The sequence below is a fragment of the Scomber japonicus genome, chromosome 18 (genome assembly GCF_027409825.1).
Source record: "Scomber japonicus isolate fScoJap1 chromosome 18, fScoJap1.pri, whole genome shotgun sequence".
NCBI classification, from domain to species: Eukaryota; Metazoa; Chordata; class Actinopteri; order Scombriformes; family Scombridae; genus Scomber; species Scomber japonicus.
The window spans coordinates 20,388,003-20,402,139 of record NC_070595.1 but is presented as its reverse complement, the minus strand read 5'-3'; the positions used below and the strand labels follow the sequence as shown (position 1 = coordinate 20,402,139).

General features: G+C 39.1%; 1 protein-coding gene across 1 annotated transcript; it reads left to right on the top strand.

The window, feature by feature from the left end:
• The first annotated feature begins 930 nt into the window (after nt 1–930).
• On the top strand, nt 931–3,894 carry uncx (UNC homeobox). Its single transcript, XM_053338637.1, has 3 exons — nt 931–1,189; nt 1,773–1,948; nt 2,863–3,894. Exons 1-3 carry the CDS (start codon nt 931–933, stop codon nt 3,892–3,894), a joined length of 1,467 nt encoding a protein of 488 aa, XP_053194612.1.
• The last annotated feature ends 10,243 nt before the right edge of the window (nt 3,895–14,137 follow it).

The following is a 14,137-nucleotide window of genomic DNA, read 5'->3' as shown; positions in this document are numbered from 1 at the left end:
GCCTTCGCCTATAGTAACAGTAAAATATTATAGGTTCACTTTGGCTTTTTTGTGCCTTCAGCACTATCTCAGTCCCCCCCCCCCCCCCCCCCCCCCCCCCCACCACCACCACCACCCCTTTTAAACGCACCCATATTTCAACAACCGCCCTATTTGTTTTACGCCCTGTGAACCTGCCTGTTTGTAAAGGTTTAATGTATTTAAATGATGATCCATGACTAACATAGGGGGGGGTAGAGGGGGGTTACCTTGAGTCAGGGGTTCCCAAAGTACGGTCTCACCGCCTAAAGAAGATTACAAGAAAAAAAAATATTAGTTTAATTATATTTATGATCAATTTTCAATATGGTACAACAACTATTTGGATCAGCTTTCACTTTTCTCTACCCGTGCCAAATAATATCTGCAAATGCAATAAATAACACTAATAAAAACTTGAGAAATAAACCCTAACCTTTATAAAATATGATCAATTTGGAGGTGTAATGTGGTCTAATCGCGTCTATTTGCAGTGAACAAAAAGTCCGGGAGCCTCTGGCCTAACCTATCCGCCTGTAGCCTTTTCTTCCAGGGATTCGGTGAGCCCTTCCTCTCGGTGGGTCCCCCGTGTAGTTGCGATGTAGTTCTTATCAAAGCACTCCTGTCTTGTTGTGACAGCTCTGATATTGTTTATTGAGGTGGATGTCAGCTTTAATTAGCAATCGATACGGGGAGCGTTTGCAGAGCGCGTCTCTGACGTCAGAGCCCATTACCGCTTCTCATTGGGTCTCATATTCCCAGAGCCTAGGCTAATTATTGGGAGGTTCATGTGGATAAAGTACAGCTCAGCCCTCCCTTCACATCATGTCCCCTACTCGTTGGCCACACTCACTGCATGCTTTTTAAATTCCCATCACCGGCCTCCAGACGTCGTTTCCTTTTGCCTGCGGGATGATGGACAGCAGGATACTGGATCCACCTCACGCCCAGTTCGGAGGCTCTCTCGGCGGGATGGTGGGCTTCCCGTACCATCTGGGCCACCATCACGTTTACGAATTAGCCGGGCATCAACTTCAATCTGCGTCCGCGGTTCCTTTCTCAATAGACGGATTACTAAATGGTTCCTGCGCGGCTTCAGTGGGTAATTCCAACCCCCTCTTGTCTTCGGGCTGCGGGATGAATGGAGATAATCAGCAGTACAAACTGACAGGTAAGCCACATTATGCTGCACAATAACCTCTCTTCAAGGTTGGCTCATTGCACAGGGACAAAAACAGAAAGAAACAAAGGCAGGATATGTTGCGATACAAGTTATCCTCTTTCGTGTTTAAAGGCTGAGACAAACCTCTCTCTTCTCCCTCCAAACACACACACACACACACACACACACACGCACACAAACGCAGGCAGGCAGGCAGGCAGACAGGCAGAGGAGTATTCTTCGCCTCCCTCTTCATTTCCATCATCGGAAAGCTGCAGATTCACCCAAGCAAAAACAATGTTCCTGTCAGTCAGTAAATACTAGAGAGAGGAAATGCTCGTGTTAACATGTGATGCTTTCTTTTGATTTGAACGGAGGCTGCAGGCTGTATGTGTGCATGACTGCAAAATGTCAAATGCATTCACCTTCTTCAGCTCTAAAGTTGGCAAAATTATTACCCTAGATGCATGAAACCCATGTTGTTAAAATGATGTTAAAATGTGGTGATTTTGTTGTTTTTTTTAAAGAGAGAAAGAAAGAAAAATAACAATCATTGACCCTTTGTTTACATTTGTTCTCATTCTGCTGTCAGACTCGGGGGACCCAGACAAAGATAGTCCTGGTTGCAAGAGACGAAGAACTCGCACAAATTTCACTGGTTGGCAGCTGGAGGAATTAGAAAAGGCTTTTAACGAGAGCCACTATCCCGACGTCTTCATGAGGGAGGCACTGGCTCTCCGGTTGGACTTGATAGAATCAAGGGTTCAGGTAAACACTTATTCTGTTCCTCTCATTTTTTCCCCCTGTTGTAATTCCATACTACTATATATATATATACGTCTTTATCATTTTATTTATTATTTATTCGTAACAAAGACTCAGTGTTTCAACTTTTATGCTCCAAACTGCAAAAAAGCAGAAAAAAACCCTCAAGGAGCACAGAGCAATTTGGGGTCATAATGTATATTTATTAATTTTTTTTTTTAAATATTAAAAATAGGCTAGACAGTGTGTGGATGTGTAGTGTCTGACCTTTCATGGCTTATGTTCGTCCAATAAATCAATTTTAATTACACCTTTGTTTAAAATGCATTTAATACCAGCTGATATTTTATCTTTGATTTATTTTCAACAATTCATTTTGTCATAAATCATGATTTTATTTTTGCCAAATATTTTGACAATGTTGGATAAACAAATATTTAAATATTATTGTCCAACATCTCGATTGCTTTGGATATTTTTTTTGTATTTTTTTTAATGCTATTATGATATTTTTTGTTAATACCTCATAGTGGAAGATGTGTTAGTCATTAGTGATACTTAATAATTGAAGTCTAATTGTAGAGATTTGTTAAATAATAAGTAAAAAGTTAATTAGCTTATTAAGACCTGTAAACCTGATCTTTACTTCAATTATTGCGTAAAACAAAACCCTATTTTGTTAGGCAACTTTTTTCTAGTCTTTTCTTTTCACAGATTGACTTGTAATCATGGGCCTAATTAAAGGCCTACGTAGAAAAACAGCAAGAGCAAGATGTAACCTCACTATTTGTTTAATTACCATATTGTTAAGACGTTGATAACTTTAGGTCTAATTAATTTTCCCCCTGCAGTGACAGTGCACATTACACACCTTTCACTGCTGTTTTTTTTCTCTCTCTCTCTCTCCCTCTCTGCAGGTATGGTTTCAGAATCGCAGAGCCAAATGGAGGAAAAAGGAGAACACAAAGAAAGGTCCGGGTCGACCTGCCCACAACGCCCACCCCACCACCTGCAGCGGGGAGCCCATGGACCCGGAGGAGATCGCCCGGAGAGAGCTGGACCGGCTGGAGAAGAAGAAGCGAAAGCAGGAGCGCCGGCTGCTCAAGTCCCAGAACAGACTCGCAGCTGGGGATTTATTTCACACCCCGGGATCAGACAGCGACAGCGGGATGTCGCATGTGACCGACAGTGACCACAACACTGGCCCGCCTTACGACCATGTGGGGGGGAGCCAATCGAGTTGCGACCAAACACCTCACACTCTCCCTCTCCACACCCAAAATCAGAACCAAAGACACTTGGATCGGGATGCTGGCGGATCCGAGCTGGACTCGCCCGACGCCAGCCACCGGTCAAGCCTGATGTGCTCCAACAACAACAGAGCCTCCAGCCTGCAGAAACTTAACCCTTTTAGCGTCGAGAGCCTCCTTTCGGACTCCAGACCTAGACGCAACCCCGCGGCCTTACCCTCCTCTCGGCCTTTGATAGGGAAAGGACACTTCCTGCTCTATCCCATCACGCAGCCGCTTGGATTCATTGTTCCTCAAACTGCTCTGAAGACAACAACGACGACAGCAACAAACTCTGACAGCGGTGTTGACAACCAGCCCGGTGTCCTGTGTGTGTCTGCGGGCTCTTCTGGATGTAGGAGCAGCTCGCCGGACTGCGCAGACGCCGTGCCAAAGGGACAGGTGGGATCCAAGGAAAAGATCAGTTCACCGCACACCAGCCCGTCCAGGGTCGCCTTTAGCAGCAGTGGCAAAAGTACTCAGACTTCTGTTATTTGCAGCGATTCGACTTTCGCCCACGAACACGGTCCACAAGTCCTTAAGCCTGTCGATGGAGACAGAAAAGAGCATTTAGAGAACAAGGACAAGCCCGAGTGTGTCCACATTGACAGTCCAGCAGACACAAAGACAGACTGTAAGGAAGAAGTCGACATGGAATAAATCCTCTGGGGGTAAAAAACAAAAACAAAAAACTAACTAACAAACAAACAGACAAACAGAAACATACTGATATAGCCTCCAAACGACACCTTTCATTAGGCCAAAGCTTAACCAGAAACTACATCTTTGCATCTAATCTCTAGGTTTTCCCCACTCTGCTGATAGTTTGACAATGGTGTGCTCTCTCTCTCTTTCTCTCTCTCTCCCTCTATACCTCTCTATCTTTGCGAGCGTGGATGAGTGTGTGGATGAGTGTGTGTGTGTGAGTGTGTGTGAGTGAGTGTGTGTCAGGAGTCTCTAGATATCATTTTAATGTGTGATAACTTGTCAAAAAAAACAAAAACACAAGACCAACAAAAATCCTCAAGAGCTGTAAAAAGGTATTATACTATTTATATATGTAAGGTTTTTCTTAAATAAATCTATTGTATACAAGCACCTCAAACCGTGTGAGACCTTAAATAGCAGCACATACAGTGCAGGACTACAGTACAGTAGGAAGGGCTTTCTTAAGAAATCTCATGTTGTACTTTGTATATTGCCTTAACAAATTTATTCATCTATAAGCCCCCACTGAAATGAGGTTACGAGCCTGAGGCGAAAAGGACCCGCTCGACTCCTGCAGAGTTTTGATATGAAAGTAATTATTTTCCCGGTGGCTACTGCAGGGGGATTCAGTTTATTTTAGCTCAAAGGGGGTTATAATACATTACCAATTTCTAGTGATATGAAATCACATAAACTTCCAAGAATAATAGAATTAGCATGAAAAGGCCTGGGTGTCAAATTGAAATAGGAAAATAATAGCCCCGGCAGCTGGGAGTGTGTGTGTTTGTGCATATTGGATAGGAGATGGGGATTCGTGGGGAGGCATTTTCATGAGCTTTTTTTCCCCCCCTCCTCCTTCCTCTTCTTCTTCTCTCTCTTTCTCCACTTTGTCAGGGCCCCTTGTAGCAGGGCTATATTAAGATAGATGTTCGATGATATCCCTCATTGTTCTGTCGCTTTACATTGATGTTTCTGTGTTATCAGCCTATTGATCATGCGTCGGCTGTAATAGGACGGGCAGAGGCAAACGTGCCTATTTACAATAGCAGAACACATTTGTTCTAATAGGGTTGGTGGTCCCCGGGGAAGCCATGCAGGATCTAGGACATCTGCTCCCTTTTGCTATATTAGCAGTGTTGACCACAATATCAAGGCGACCCAAGGAAGAAATGTCGAGGCTGTGGGGCGTGTAATAACATAAGGAAATAAGACAAAACAGAAAAAAACAATCCAGCTATATATATATATATATATATATATATATATATATATATATATGTGTGTGTGTGTAAAGCTGATCATACCCTTTTTTTTTAAGAAAAAAAAATCCACAAGCCCTTTAGTGTTCTCTTTGGGTCTTGATTTGCAAATAAATTGAAAATAATCAGAGGGGCGAGCTTTACGTCTGAGCCGGCGCAAATGAATTTCTGAGCCAGTGTCCCTTTCAAAATATTTACATAAATTTCAACCCATGCAGCTGTTTGCTCTAGGAAGCAATGTCTTATTAGGTTGGTGGGGGCAGGGGCAGACGCAGCCAACATGGCACACAGAGTGAACATGCAGAAGATTAGGGCCTGCATGAGCTGTGGGTTAGAGGTGTCTGCATGGTGCTTATAGTGCTGAGATTATAGATCCCCTATTCTTGTACTACTTTCTGGTGCTTTTCCTATTTATCAATTCATTTTTATCCCCCATGATATCATTACAACTCTTCCATAATATTCTATTCACCAGTAAGGTTGTAGTGACCTTTTTTTAATCTCCCATGATCATATTGAAATTTGTAGTTTTGCAATGTTATCATGCATTTTACTATAAGGGTTACAACAGCCTAAATGTTTCCATTATTAAATTAAGGTTATTCTGACACGACTGATGACAAAAAAATGGCTAAACTCATAGGTTGTCAATTGTTTATAAATATAGAGATGCAATGCTTATTTTATAAATTGTAGGATAAACCGGGGACAATTTGGAGTAACCCCTAAGATCGGTGTGTATTTTTCTTTACTACTCTTAGGCTATTTGGGACGTATGCCCAGTTCATCTATAATTCATTAGCACACTGAATAGGAGTATCGCTGGCTGCACATTGGTGGCCTTAAGGTGAAATTAGCGATTTGCTTAAGTAGTTAAGCTTTTCTTGCCTGAGAGCTGCACGCTGCATGATTCAAGACAAACCATCAATCGATATGCCCAGGCAGCCTCCAGGAGATGTGTCGTCCATGAATCATACTTTATGAATTCAATTTATACCCGGAGAAATTTTCAATTTGAACGCCGGATCATTATGGGAGAGTGTAAATTGTTTTTGCTCTATTATGCATCGGACGCCATCATTTTTCTTTCTAATTACGGAGGTGTCAGGTCGGGCTGTCATGCAGACGCTGATTTTCAATTTAACTGATCATCATGCATTCATTTTCCCATTTGATAAATCTGCTATCTCGAAGCTTCTCCATGCCTGGAATGCTAAAAGAGAGGCACAGATTGGCAAAGTAATAGGGGCCTGTATGCGGCAATAAGTGCAGATCAGGCAGCTAATTTAGCACCTCCTGGTATTTCCATTTCCATTTCTCATTTCCAACTCTCAAAGGAGGAAAAGCAGCCCAAAGGCAGAAAGCTGGTAGGCTTTTCACTATCGGAGAAAGACAGAGAAAAAAATCTACCAAAACGGCTTGTTTTCAACCACACATTCCCTAAATTAGGATATCAAGCTTAATTAAGGCTAATAGAGTTTTCTCAGTATGTGTTAGTTTTATTTAATAGAAACAAATTTGCACAATTAATTATGGCCATGATATTGAGAGTCTCATTTGTAACATTCGAGCTGTAGCCTAAATCAGCGTCTTCAGAAATAAGCCTCTCATTTCCAAGCCAAATGACTAACCAAATGTTTTTATACCAGCTTCCATCACAGAAACCCTGTCGGTTTATTTTCCCACATCATACCCAAGCAAATTAAGCCAGATTTGACACAAATTGATCTCGTTTAACTACGCCGGCTGACTAAAATAAATACAGATGTGTGCCATAAACTGTTTTGATTTACAGGAATTGTATATTTTTCCGTTTTGAATTTTACATTTTCTAACTTTATGTAGCACTTTGCACAAGACAAAATTGATGACTTCCTCTTTAATTGTCATGTGGAGTATCAATGAGAGCTACTGCACTATTGTTCGACCCACACCCAGCTCTCACGATAGCCTATAAATTAATGAATTTTCAAATAACTGTGACAGGGAAGGATTTTTATAAGTTTCATGCTCAATTCAACTCAAATGGACAACCTGTGTTCTCGCCACAAATCCGCCTGTCTGTACAGGCTCCTCTTGTGCGCTTTGTGTTGCTGGATGAGATCTTAGGCTCTGAAGGCTCAGTTTGGATAAGAAAGAACCGTGTCCCTTTTAAAAAGGATCCTCCATAAAATAAAATGGCACTTGACATTTGGCTTCTCCTGCAGCAACTCTGCCATGCCTTTTAGGATTATTTTACATCTCATACTCATTAATGCGCCGGTGGATTTAATCATTCTTATCTTTCCTGTGCATACCTGGGATAAGCCTGAAATTACCATCTGCATTGATTTCTGGACGATCCTTAAAATAATTTTAATTATCTCGGAATATTTCGCGAAAAATCCCCCCTAATCAAAATTTTGTTCCTAACACTTGATCATTCGCACATTAGGTTTTTTGGAGATGTTACTGCGGAAACAGCACAACTCAAATTGATGCGTTTTTTTCCAGATAAAATAAAATGTGCAAGGGTTACACAAGCTTATAATGACCCTGAGACCAATTTAACCACATGCACTTTGACTATCAGTCTGACTTTTTGTCCTAAAAATAAATCTTGTGTTCAGGTCACACTATAGCTAAATTCACAATATTAAAGCTATATTTGACTTGTAAAGGTGAATAAAACCACACTCCTTATGTCATTACTGCTACCATCAAACATCATAACTGTCATAGTGTTTTTACTTATTTATTTATTAGTCAAGCCTGATCTTTGTGTACTAACTAAATATTATGTTTTCAAGACTTATGAAAATAATTAAATTGAAATAGGTTTTCTTAAAATTACATTAGATTTTTTTATTATAAAAAAAGCATGATTCTTCTTTATGAAAGGATGTTCTGCTTATAGCTGAAGTATTTGTACCAGAGTTAATGCTACAGTGACATACAATGCCGACTGTCATGACAGTATCAGCTTTCTGATAAATAATGCATCTAGATTACCTTCCTCAAAACTGTAATAGGGATAAATATCACTTTATATAGCAAACAAAGCGGCATTTAACATTCAAAACATAAAGGCTGACAGTGCATTTCAATGTAGGTAAAAAATAATTTTAAAAAATCACTTTGAACATCACATACTGTAGAATATAGGGAGTGCAAACATACAAACTTGCTTGAGAGGCAGATACTCACTGTTAGTAGTTAATCACACCATTTCTCTTGTTTAACAAAGTATGTGTTGCTTATCCCACACAATACGGGGACTGGCAAAGAGTACAAAACAGACACTTTAATGTAAAAGTTTTAGAGCGACTGCCACAACAACACACCTAAAAAATATAAAGTAATACATCTCTCAGCGACCAATCAAACAGTTAAAATAATCTTTTTACTGTGAAGTTAGACAAGAGGAAGGAGGGAACGACGTAGTCACGTTCTGCATTACTTGGTACAATATCACACAATTTCCCTCGTCCTTTTAAAAAAATATATCTTTCTCATTAAATATTGCACATTTCTGCATTATGCTGGCTCCATATTGTCTCTGAATAGCTGTAGGGAAGGATTAGATATGAGACTCCTCTTCATAATAAGAGCAAATGCATCCTTTGATAATGATGTAGAGAGGTGACAGCAGTCTTTTCAATATGGTCACACCTGTTGCTATCTGTCTGGCATCATTATCTAATGTGAACCTGTATTGTGCTTTTTGGATTACACAACCTAACAATTCATAGTATGACAAAAAAATATTAGATAAAGCAGGTACTGTGTAGAATAAATGTCTTGATAGTTTAAGACAACTGACAGAGCATATAAAAGGTAGTTCAGTAATCTGTGACATTTCAACAGCACTTTTCTTACTTTTCTGTGTAATCTGTGTAAATCGATACAAACATTAACCAAGGAAACAAACCCAGTTTTAAATGTATTTTTGCACATGGTGAGTCTAGAAGTGAGTCATGCACAGTGGTATTCCCATTGTGTAGGATATAGTTTAAAAGCATAGTTAAGATTTTGGACATTCAATGGTATGAAGTTACTCCGCTGTATGGGATTTGATGAGTGGATTATTCACCCAGCAAATGAACAGCAGCAAATAGGCTGAGGAAACAGAAACAAGTAAAGCCACCATAACTTTTATAAACTAACTAGGCTGCTAACTTCTGTCCAGCTCAATAAGCATTAGCTTATAGCATACAAAATAACCCCCTTTGAATGGTGTGATATGGTCTTCCTAAGAGAAAACAATAGCATTTGCACCAGGTCTATGCTATACTGATAGATATGAACAGAAATTAATTGCAATAAAGGTTTACATTTTTTCAGAAACACAATGCTGTTCACACATTAGTTATGTGAGTAATGTTTTATTAGTTGCGTATAAAATGTTCATCTTGATCCAAACTAGAAAATGTTGCATTGCAATACATGTAAAATTATGTTTTTTCTTCATATATCTCTTTGCATACCAATAATCATCCTCTATGTGGTCAAAACTATTTACAAAGCAATCCTTGGTCTCTATTAGGCTCCAGATTCATAGATGTGGAGGCTAATTGTCAGATTTCTGCCTATGTGCCAATGTGTAGACATATTTGCAGCTTTCAAATATACTTTGGATGGCCTATTCCGTTTGAGTATAATCCATTATAAATCATCAATGTGCCCTGTTTGTCCGAATACTACATCACATAGTCGTCCATAGTTTGGCTCCTTTCTTTCCATTATTACTGATATGTCAAAAGGGATAAGAGGAACAGGTACGTACAGTAGGAACTACTTTAACTGCCACCAGTGGATGGATGAAGTTCTCTTAATGTTCAAATGCAACTGTTCAACATTATTAAAAGTGTTTTAAGAGAGAAAAAAACAATTTATAGATACAATTCTAACAGATATATTCAAAAGTGTTCACTGTTTTCATGTAGAAAATAATTTCACTGTTGCCGTTATTTGTCCTCTATTATCTGTTCATATTCTTAAAGCACGGTCAAGATATGGCTAAGTTTAGGCAAATGAAAAGCACCTTGTTACGGTAAAGGAGAGATTGTCAACATGGTTAAATGTTGAGATGAGTAAGTAAAGTAATAAGTAAAAGTGAAGCATTTTCTATATTCACCCACCTCTCCAACCTACATACCACTACTTCCTGCAACCGTCGGCGTTAATGTTGCAATGTTGGATACATTTGGATGAAATTTTTAGGAGGCAGGGTTGCCCATGACTTGCAAAGCATCACAGAAACAACACATCATAAGATTTGCTACGTCTCGAGGCAGCGCATAGTCACCAGACCCTCCATGTGCCAGTGGCTGAGCGAAAGCAAGGCTGCCAGTTAGGAGTGGCTTTAGTTTAGCATGGACAAGAAAGCAATCGTTAAATAAGGAGGGAAATGTTATACTGACGGAAAACTCCAGGCAACACATTTAAATTTACATTTTTGTCATTGGGCAGATGTTTTTGAACAAAGTGACTTACAAGTGAGGCAAAACAATCAATGGTTAGAGGACGGTGACTCAGAAAGAGCTGCGGGACAAATTCTCAAGTAGCTGATCAGGTTTAAGTGCAATGAGAAAGAGCATCACACAGAAGGTTTTTCTTCCTATTGTTTTATCTTAAGAGTTTTCCTAATTTTGATATATAAAGTAAGAAAAAACAGGAAGTGGACAAGTGCAGAAGATACACCATAAGCAACAAGAAAGACATACTACAATCAACAAAGGTTAAGGTTAAAGGGGTCAAGTGTTAAGGTGTTCATGGAAGAGTTTTCAGGTATGTCTTGAATCTACCGAGGAAGTCAGCAGACCATACTGTATACAGCTGCTATCTTGAAACCACAAATGAGAAGCCATGGTGCTAAATGGTTTGGTACAAATAGAGGAGTGACTGACCATAAACTCTATGTGATGACCAGTGGCTAAGATTTGCCAACTGAGGCAGGATCTTAAGCCCTTAAAACAGCAGTTCAAGGAGGTAGGTGACATGAAGTGAAAGGGAGTGTGGCTGACTGTCATTTCCTGACAAAGAGGAACCCCTTCAACATTTGGAGAAACCCGTTGTCCTGCACCACTGGGTTCTCTTCACTGCACAATGCTCATGTTGCCACACATGTTTGGAGCAAGGTTAAAGTAAAGACCTGCAGTACCAGTCAAAGCTTTCTCATTCAAGTGAATTGGAAAGTCTGTCCAAACATTTGAATGGTACTGTAAACGTATAAAGCAAGGCCCTGGTCAATAAACTATGGTTAACAGTTATAAATAAGCATTTGTTTTCTGGGTATTATTGGTTCCTAATTCTATATTCCCTCAACTGCTGCCTGCAGATGGATGCTTAAACCTTCATGTGTTTATTTCCTAAGAGACCACCTTTGTGCTTGCTCCTGATTTAGATGTATATATTCACACAGGATATTCTGCACATATTTTCAGATTCAATTGCCTACTTCTTTAAGTTCTAGTCAAACCTCACAATACACCATATCCAAGCAGGATCTTAGTTGTTGAGAAAGGAGAAGTGGTTTTCTGCCTATGCCATTCATCTGTCCAAGCAGGATAGTTGCTACTGGTAGCAGTGGGTAAATTAGTGCAGCCCGGTCACCTCAGTGCTTGAGGTCCCAGATTTCACACTGCAGTTAAATAAACCTATAATTTCTTTGAATTTTTCTAGCTGGATCAATGTGAATCACTACCAGGTTGCCTGTGTCTCAGAAGGGGAACATTGCAGAATATCCTCAACTGTTGCCTGAAAGCTGTGGGAGAGTGAAGGTATCTTTTGGTCAATAACCACCTCCCAAAGGCCTACAGAGCATCATCCACGGCAAGACACTGATGTGATCCAAGGAAGGCGGGACAAAGATTAAGCTCCAGATCAGAGTTCCATGTGGACTTCTCAGAGCAGCACAATGGCAACAGATGGTTGAATTAGATGGATGCTCAGACACCATTATATCGACTACAAGTGGGTAGAAAAGTTGAAAAGCTGTAGTATCAACACAATTGGTAAAAGTTTAACAAGCTGATTCCTTTTAAATGTGCATTCAGATTGGATGTAAATGTTTTCCTTGCTTGTATGTATATAACAGCCAACAAAACAATGTAAAACTGTACCAGCTCTACAAAACAGGCTTAAAATTGGTTCTGATTGAGTTAAATAAATTTGGATGGACCACAACCAAGGAAACTGAACAAAAAGAGACTGTGATTGTGGTGCTGCCCGGCTAGTGGCTAGATCGGTCTGCAACGAAGCACCTCGAGCTGCGACCACAAAGACAGAGCCACCAGGACCTGGTAGGTAGAGCTCATTGATTTTTGTTGGGTTTTTTTTGCTACTGAAGTGCTGGTGTTCTTGGTATCAGGGGGTTTGAAACTTTCTTTAATGGTAAACTGAAAGCAAAATCAATGCCAACAAAAACAATACAACAATCTGAGTGTGAAAGTTCATTCTTAACCTTAGAAATAATAGTTTGACCAAAACATCTTTCTTTGCACATTCAAAAGGAAGAAAGTGGTTGCTGTGTATGTAACATTGCATGCTACATGTTTGCACTTTTGACTAATGGTGAGGATAACAAAAGAAAGCATCCTCACTCCACAAGCTGATGTCAGGGGTTGTCCATTGAGAATTTAATGCATTCTGGTAGATGGAAGCACTGAGAACATACAGTCTTAGTGGGAGTATTCACATTTATCTGTCATTGTAAATGGCAATGGTCAGTATCTCTAGGAAATACAGTGATCTTTCCCTCATCTCAAACATATGGTAGTTTATATGTATTGATATTGTAGAAAGAAGTGATTTTCAAAACATTGGCACTGGATGGTAAAAAATGTTGTTACTGAACATAGTCGTCCAGTATCAATGTTCTTTTTGGCAATAGAGTTTAAATGGCTGCATCAATCCCGGCCACACATAAATCGAATCAAATAAATAAATAAACATAAATAAAAGTGTTAAGTACAGTGGACCATACAGTAGTTCAATGTAATTATTCAGCATGTGATTTAACATACATTCACCACATTATGATACATATTAATAAATATAAGATAAATATTGTCATTACTATTATATCAATATCATATAACCTTCATGTGCAAAATATCACTCTCCAATGAAAATCTTGCTTTGAATTGCGATTAGAAATAAATTCATTTTAGTTATTTTTAAGTATTTCTATTTATTATTTTGACAAATAATCAATCAGTATCACAAAAAAAGAGAGAAAGACCCAGCAATTAACCCCATATCCTCTGGCTATCTAGATTTATTAAATATCTTAACCTTTTGTGACTGAAACTCTGATCTTGACTTTTAATTATCAGTAAAGTAATTCAACTTCCTTTGTTTTTAAAGCATATGAGAAATAACAAATTGCAAAATCCCTAAATATAACCTTACATGAATATTATTAGTATGAAGCTTACAAAGTATCTCTAAGACGCATAAAGTATTGAGTAGTAGTTTTATTAAGTCCTTGGAATGAATGGTCAAAAACATACAATACATGTTTGTTTTGAGTAAATCTGTTTTCCTCAAGAAAACAGACATTTTTTGAGCCTTAGATTCAACATGACATTAATTGGGATTTATGGTATTCTGGTCATGGATGTATGAAGAGGCTTACTTTGGTAGCTGGCGTGTGTCAATTTAATCTGGGATACTGAGACAAGTAAACCTTATCACAATTACTGTTGTTTTTTCCGATTAGTGCAAGTTTGGTTTTCCAAGTAGTGTTTGGAATATTTTGTTTATGCATGTATACACGGATATTTGTGATCGTGATTTATAAACAGCATTTACTGAATCACACCTTAACCGGAATATCGACTATTATCTGGAATACTGTGTGCATGTAAATGTTGTCATTGGGGGCTTACCGCTTGGTGGAGATTTATATGAAAAAGACAAGCATTTTCTTTCCTCGACTTCCCAGGGAATCT

Excerpts from the sequence above, each read along its gene's own strand:
- uncx (XM_053338637.1), top strand. The coding sequence starts at position 931 with ATGATGGACAGCAGGATACTGGATCCACCTCACGCCCAGTTCGGAGGC. Across the intron at positions 1,190-1,772 it reads TCAGCAGTACAAACTGACAG|ACTCGGGGGACCCAGACAAA; the intron begins GTAAGCCACATT and ends TTCTGCTGTCAG. Across the intron at positions 1,949-2,862 it reads TGATAGAATCAAGGGTTCAG|GTATGGTTTCAGAATCGCAG; the intron begins GTAAACACTTAT and ends CCCTCTCTGCAG.